Genomic DNA, 7,500 nt, shown 5'->3' on the forward strand with positions numbered 1-7,500 from the left:
GGAAAACGTATGCATTCGACAACGATTCTTTTGTTCTTCAAGTTGTCTGGTCTTCAACGTAACGCGAGAAAGTTAGAGTGACTACGGAGTGGTCAGAACCACGTTGTTTATCTGAAAACAATAATCATCGACTTACACCAGCCGAGGAGTTTTATTTCATTAGGCGCGAATGGAGCCATTTACTCGAGCGGGGCTTCCACAAGACGCAAAATTCTGGTGTAAATGGTTCGCGTCTTGATCGAGTTGTATTCTCCGTCGACAGTTACTCGAGCTCGCTTTTAGATCGGATCACGTGGCTGTCGCATGTAGATGTCAAAAATTCTGCGGATTAGCGACAAAATATGAAGAGGAAAATGTTGAGCCCAGATATTGTCAGTGTCCCTTGAATCAAAATCTGACGATTTCGATCATTTTTTACAGATTACCAACATTTCCCGTCAGATTCAAGCGCAGGCCTTTGAAGGAAACTGCGAAATGGAGATAGGTTAAGACTAATATCAAGCAATCGCCCCAACCCTGATCCGAGTTTTGTAAAAGACGTGAAAACACGACAGTCACGTGCGGAAGAAACCGTTAGTTAAGCTAAGCGGCTTTCTATGTCGTCATAACAACAATTCTTGCAATATTCTATCTGTTTTCTTTTTTTTTAGACTGTACAAGAGCTCTACGATGAGTACATTATGGAGCTGTCAAAGTCCCCGTACAAAAATCCACATCGCCAAGCTGCGTTTGCATATGATGCTGTATGGACCATAGCACTTACTCTGAACCGATCAATCACAGTCCTTAAACACCAGAATATGTCGCTAGAAGATTTTGACTACAATAACACAGTCATGAGAGAGACGTTTATGAAATACGCCAAGGCCCTTTCTTTTCAGGGAATGTCTGTAAGTGTATAAGAATAAGAGGCATTTGGGACAGGTTTTCCCAAAAAAAAGGCGGTTTTACTACATAAGTGAGAAATTCTGGTATTCATATCGCCGTTATTTTATAGCGGAGTCCTCACTTCTTCCGCTCTTTGCCCTGGAATTCTTTGCAAGTGTTGACATAATACAGACCATCGGTTGCTAATCGGTGAAACAGCCGCTCCGCGATACCGGAATTTACGACAAACTTTTCAAGGATTGTATTATTTTTGGTCATGCGTTCATTTGGTTACATGCATTCGAAAACTCTACTTCAATTTTAGCTAATAATTGTGAGTTACGATCGTAGCTTATGATATATCTATGATATTATAATTTTGACAATTATTTACTTATATCAAGTTAATCACTTTGTTCTGGTAAATTTGGCTCTCGAACGGCGCATCTCTTTCACAAACTGAAGCTATCTATCCATCCTCAGTTTTTAACGGGGGTATCTTAATCCTACGAGAACTTCAATAATGACGTTTGCTAACTTAGTTTGCAACTTTTAACAGGGTTTGGTAGAATTTTACACGAACTCTGACAGGCTCAGTATGCTCAACATTGATCAACTTCAAGGTACTTAATATAACTCTTACCGACTGACCTTTGGACGGTCTTCAAAGTTCAACCACGTTCTTGCAGCATCGCTGCCACCTTTATGTCCTAGCTGCGCGATATACGACGTCACATAATGCGTAACAGCACGTTTGCGGAACACGCACGAAAACATGCGCAGTGGCAATGGGCGCGAAAGAGTTCACCTGCCAAACTGTTGCTCCCGTTCCTCGAAATTTGGGTGTCACAAGAGCTCAAACTTCACAATCATTTTGCTTTTTGTTTGAGAACATCTTAGGAGATAATGTTTTTTCCAAACAAGTGAATCGCAGTTTCACGAAGGGCTTTTTTGGCCCGAAAAGTTTTCGGAACTTTCGTCCAGAAAAGGGCCCTGGTTCGGTCCGGATACTGAATCGGACGGCGGCCAGCTGCATGAAAGCATCAATATTCTCATACTACCTAACCGAGTTTACTTGTCACGTAGCGAAGCAACAGTGTTCCTAGTAAAGGCCCGAGCAAACGACTCCCACATTTGCTTCAACATCCGTTCGATTTTGTTGGACGTTGACTGATGAGGTGGGCAAACAGTTTCAACATATCATTCAACATTTGATTCAACACCTTTAGTCCCAGGCTGCAGCCGTGGTTGTTACTATGGATACGGAAATAGATACGCCATTGAGAGATCGATTACTGCGCACGAGCATACCCAACAATGTTGCAAGATGGTGGCAAACGGCTTCAGCTTCATTCAACATTCGCGAAAACAAAAACAAAAAAAAATTTGAATGGTTGTTGAAGCAAAGTTAAGACGCTTTTAAGCTCATTCAACATGGATTCACCTTTAATTCAACATATTTCAAAACGGTTGAAAGAGGGAAGCAAATGGTTTTAACATCGCTGTTCAACAGAAGCGAATGGATGTTCAAGCAAATGTTGAAGCCGTTTCCTCGGGTCTTAATTAATGTATCGGAGTATTATTTTTTTAGGAGACAAATACAAGCGACTCGGAACCTATTCAATGACAAAGAAAATCATCACCCTGCAACAAGGACAGACAGCTTTGTGGGAAGGTAACGTTTTCCGTTTCTTACTTTCCATTGGCATGGATACCTCGTAAAAATCTGTGAAACTACCTATTACTTCGTTCTGACGAAGGGCTAACGCCCGAAACGTCAGCTTTTAGAATCTCTGTACGGTGGCCAATTGACATTATCAACTCCGTTGATAAAACCAAATTTTTGTATACTACTTCCCCACCACCTACCCTCTTCATTTACCTATTACTTTCCTCTTTTCAAGGCAACAATGCTCCGAAATGTCAAATAAAGAAACTCCGACTTCAGCGATATCTCCCCAAGGGCGTAGTGTACACCATGGATTCACTATTTGCTGTGGGAATTTGTCTTTCGGCTGCTTTGTTCTCTTTTAACTTCCGATATCGAAATGTCAGGTAAAATTAATTACCTATAGAAATAAGGGTGCGTTTTTCCCAGCTGTTCTTGCCAATCAGTTAGATCGGCTGATGATCAGTCAGAGAGCGATAGAGGTTTCGATGTTTCGATTCAAAGTTAGTTACAGCTGCAAACACTCGTCCAAGCCAGTTGAAATCGGGTTTTCCCCAATTAATCTACCAATATAACTGTGTAGCCAAGGACTAGTGTAACATAACAGAGGCAACGGCTCCTGGTGAAGGATCTAATCGCCAACCAATCTATCAAAAACCAAAGAGATATTCCTTCGCCATTCAATCAGGCATGCTCATTTGGTAATCTATAACTACCAAGCTGGAAACACAAATTATTGCCAAAATCATTCAAGAATATCGCATTGTGTCATATACATTAGAAAACTGGATAAAATTTTTCGTCCTCACCATACGCAGAAAAATATATTCGGAATGATTCCCAGAGGCTCTCAACTCCCCTGCCCCGTTTCTTGCGTGAATTTAATGGCATTTATAAAGTTTAATCCCGTATTTAGAAAACAAAATGCATACCGTATGACTGTCCTCTTATCCAGGTATATTCGGATGTCTAGCCCAAATTTGAACAACGTCATCATTCTTGGTTGCACTCTTATTTACGCATCTGGAATTCTGATTGGTATTGACGATGAAAATGTTTCAGGCAAGGTGAATGAGAGAATCTGTCAGGTATGCTTTGAGATTTAAGGCAATTCTTTTCATTGTGCTCTTGCTCTCTAATTCTACGTTAGTAGCTTCTCTTTTGATTAGTCTGTAAAGCGTGTCTAGAGAGGGCAAGCTTTTCTTTCGCATTTCTCACGCCCGCCTTTTTATGCCTTTTTCGGTCACGCATTTCTTCTGTCACGACATTCTTCTCCTTTTTTCCGGTCACGCATAACGGACTGAAAAAAAAGAAAGGTTGCTCATTTCAAAATAACATTGCAATTGTGGTAGTAAATGAGAGGAACTTCTCATTAAGGGACCAATGCTTTGCACATAAGATTCGTTCTGTCGGCTAGCTGGGATCGTGACTTGGTAGGTTGGAAAAACGATGCTAAAGATGGGTCTAACTTCTGTAGACCAGGGAAACGCGGAACCTGTGGAACTCTGTGGAACCTACAGAAATGACTATTTTTATTGAGACCACAGGATAAAAACGATGAGATTTACATTAATATTTGTTAAATACCGACTGTACCCGCCAATTATCGCGTTGCAGGTGCCATTATTTGCACCATCGGATTAACTGGTGGATTGCGTGACAAATCATAACATTGCATCTGCTCAATTCCCTGCTTCCGTGTTTTGTTGTTGTTGTTATTGGTACGACGGTATTCCGACGAAAGACTTGCTATGCAGTAAACGTGAATGGCAGAAGGAAGGTATCGTTGCTTTGCCTACACGTTTTTTCCTGTGTGTGGAAAAGTTGATACAGACTGTACTTTGAAAAATTCACTTAACTATTTTGAATCTTCTCGGCGATAAATATATGTTGCGTATAGGCTCCCGATGCAAGTGTATTTATGTGCAAGGCCTAAGCCAAGATCAGTGAAACCATCCCACCACCAACGTGCCATGCACCAAATTCTCCTTGTAACCACAAGCGATTGATCAAACCAGTAGTAGTTATAGCTGGCAACCAGTCGTTCTTAAGTCAAACAGACGCCGTAAAACTATAGAAAATAATACAAACATGAAAGGCAAATGAGGCGATGACTGGTCGAAGCCAATTTCACCAGTAAATTCCAAAATAACCTTAAACAGACCGAAGTAATGAAAACTGGAAACATATAAGATTAACCTTGCCCACTACCTTAAGAACTGCGAAAAGGTTCTAAAACAGGCACTAAACGAAAGCTAAAAACCAAAAGGACAACTGACAGGTAGCAAATAGCATCACATGACTTGTATCTCGCGAAAAAATCAAAGAATCCTCAAATCAAGCAGGTTCGTCTGTGAAATCAGTTGGTAGATTGTGACTTGTCACGTAATCCACCAGTTAATCGGCTAACTGGAATCAGATGATGCAAATACGCAGATAACAGCTAGAAGTGTCGGGTACAGTTGATATTTAACAAATATTTACGTGAATCTTACCGTTTTTATTATGTGGTTTCAATAAAGACAGTCATTGCTCTAGGTTCCGCAGTCTGCAGTTCCATAACGTAGTCTAACGCCCCGAAGACAAGTGTGAAGTACATAACGGGGGTGACACCAGCCGTAAAGTCTGGTACGCAATGGGTACAGATAACCGTGCGGATTGATAGCCAATGCTAAAGGAACCGGATGAGATTCTTGCTTCAAAATACCGAAAGATCAATTTGACATTTGAAGTTCAACCTTTCACCCGTAAAGAAAGATTACCTTATGTAGTTTATCGTTTTCAGGCAAGTACCTGGGCAGCATCATTTGGTTTTACGTTGGCATTTGGAGCACTGTTTTCAAAAACTTGGAGAGTACATCGAATCTTCTTAAATAAAACTCAAAGAATTGTGAGTATAAATGTCCAGATCAACTGTAGAATGTGAAAGATGCAAACGCGTTCTCTCTAGAAGAAAATAAAGATTTTGGTCGATCAGCCAGAGTACTGTTGATTTAAATTCTTCACTTTTCATTCACTAAGAGCGTTTTCACATGACGTCACGGCGGCCATGTTGCTGTTCCAAAAACGAAGAAATGGCGGCCATGATAATATACCAAACTAATCCTCTGGGATAAGGCTACTTTCGAAAATACCATAATACTCTTTGTTTGTCCCTCCAAATTTTACATAAGCATTGTTTTTGTTTTCTCTTGGGACCATGTGCGCGTCGGGATAAAAACAGACATATAACTGTCTTTCTTTTTTTTGTTACGGTAAATAGCTGCAAGAATTTGCATTTCTTTAAATATATGCTTGCTTTTATCCCTATGCACGCACGTTTTTTGAATGTCTGAACTATTTTTGCGCAAATACTTTCTTTTGTTTCAGTAATCCAATATGGCTACTGGTCACGTGAGAAAAACGCTCTATTTGTTTCTCAGTGTCAACCTCTTTCTCTCTTGGCTTCTGCAGAAGCCAAGGGAGAGGTCCTGGGAACAAGCTGTCTCATTGTGTGTCAACCATCCTATGAGTTCCGTAACATGTAGCAAGAGGGTCTTCTTTCGTACTTTTATTGCAGATTATCCAAGATTACCAGTTGATTATCGTTGTTCTTCTCCTCCTGATCGTGGACACATGTATTCTATTGTCATGGCAACTCATCGATCCTCTTTACCTTGCGGTCAGGACATTTCCTGCAGAGGTCGGTAAACCAATTCGGTGGCAATTTTAAGATTATGGCACCATAACTCATATTTTCACTTTTTTACGAAAGCGGTTTTGGGTTAGCGTCAAAAATAATTTCACAGTTGCTTTGGCTAGGAATATCTACTCTTTGTGAATGACTTTTAAATCTTGCGTGGCTTTCTCTACCACCTAGAAGCAAAATAAAAACAATTCGTAACTTTAATTCCTAAGACACTCTTTCCCGTGCCTCTGCTCTGATTGCATGACCAACGCCAAATCTGTTTTCGTCAACTTGTATTTCGAATAAACTAGGCCTTACTCACTGATTGATCAATTACTTTAGATCGATCCAGTGGCGGATATTGCAGTGTACCCGTTTCAGACCTACTGTACGTCAAACCATGAGTCTATATGGAGAGGCCTCGTTTTTGGATATAAAGGATTCCTTCTGCTCTTCTGCACATACCTTGCATGGGAAACTCGCAAAGTCCACATCCCAGCTCTGAATGATTCTAAGCAGATCGGATTTGCGGTTTACAATATTGTCGTGCCATGTGCCATTGTAATTCCCCTGTTAAGCTTGCTGAAGTCTCACAGCAGTGTTGTGTACACGATGTGCGCTGTGTTGGGTCTCTTCTGTACCACTGTCACTCAGTGCATCATCTTCGTTCCCAAGGTATGCATCAATTAAAATAATAACTCTCATCTCACAATGATCATTGTATGCTGTGACTTATCCTATTCCAAAAGCCGGAACAAATTATGGAATTTTCAACTAAAAGGTTCCAGGAATTCCAGAATTTATCATCATTCTTTTTTTTTTTTGGCTTTCCGTTGTTTAGTTCTGGCATCCTTAGTTTTCTTTTGCTGTTGTTCTTTTTGCTTTTTTCTCTTTTCTTGACCTCTTGTTGTTGTATAAAGTGAGCGACTGCTTTCCTAAACCCGTTATCTGCGTTAAGGTGGCTCAAACCACTTACAATACTTTCAAGAGACCTTGTTATTAGAAGGATTGACACCACAACACTTTATCACGTAACAGAAATGTTATGGAACCATGTGAAACAACAATTATTGCTAAACAAGACGAAGTCACTTTTGTGAGGTAACAAGTTACCATGGCAACAGGAAAGCCTTGCAAAAACACTCTATATATTGGCTTTAGTTGCTCAAATTTGAAAAACGAACTCGGTGACCCAAACTACTTATTGAACAAAAGTGATCACCAGGCGAAGATGAAACTCTCTGCAACGTTTAAAAAATTCTGTGGAACGGATTCAGAGCTACCTTACGATTTCAAT

At 40.4% G+C, this 7,500-nt stretch overlaps 1 protein-coding gene across 3 annotated transcripts in view; it reads left to right on the top strand.

Moving 5' to 3' along the window:
* LOC138044149 (gamma-aminobutyric acid type B receptor subunit 2-like) overlaps positions 1 to 7,500 on the top strand; it is a 33,320-nt gene that overhangs the window by 23,609 nt on the left and 2,211 nt on the right. For all 3 annotated transcript variants that reach the window (XM_068890822.1, XM_068890823.1, XM_068890820.1), the window contains exons 7-14: positions 651 to 890; positions 1,427 to 1,490; positions 2,459 to 2,542; positions 2,772 to 2,922; positions 3,492 to 3,624; positions 5,322 to 5,426; positions 6,096 to 6,218; positions 6,546 to 6,878. In XM_068890822.1, the coding sequence (XP_068746923.1) occupies positions 651 to 890; positions 1,427 to 1,490; positions 2,459 to 2,542; positions 2,772 to 2,922; positions 3,492 to 3,624; positions 5,322 to 5,426; positions 6,096 to 6,218; positions 6,546 to 6,878 (1,233 nt within the window). The remainder of the gene's footprint in view (positions 1 to 650; positions 891 to 1,426; positions 1,491 to 2,458; positions 2,543 to 2,771; positions 2,923 to 3,491; positions 3,625 to 5,321; positions 5,427 to 6,095; positions 6,219 to 6,545; positions 6,879 to 7,500) is intronic.

The sequence above is a fragment of the Montipora capricornis genome, chromosome 3 (genome assembly GCF_036669925.1).
Source record: "Montipora capricornis isolate CH-2021 chromosome 3, ASM3666992v2, whole genome shotgun sequence".
Taxonomy (NCBI): domain Eukaryota; kingdom Metazoa; phylum Cnidaria; class Anthozoa; order Scleractinia; family Acroporidae; genus Montipora; species Montipora capricornis.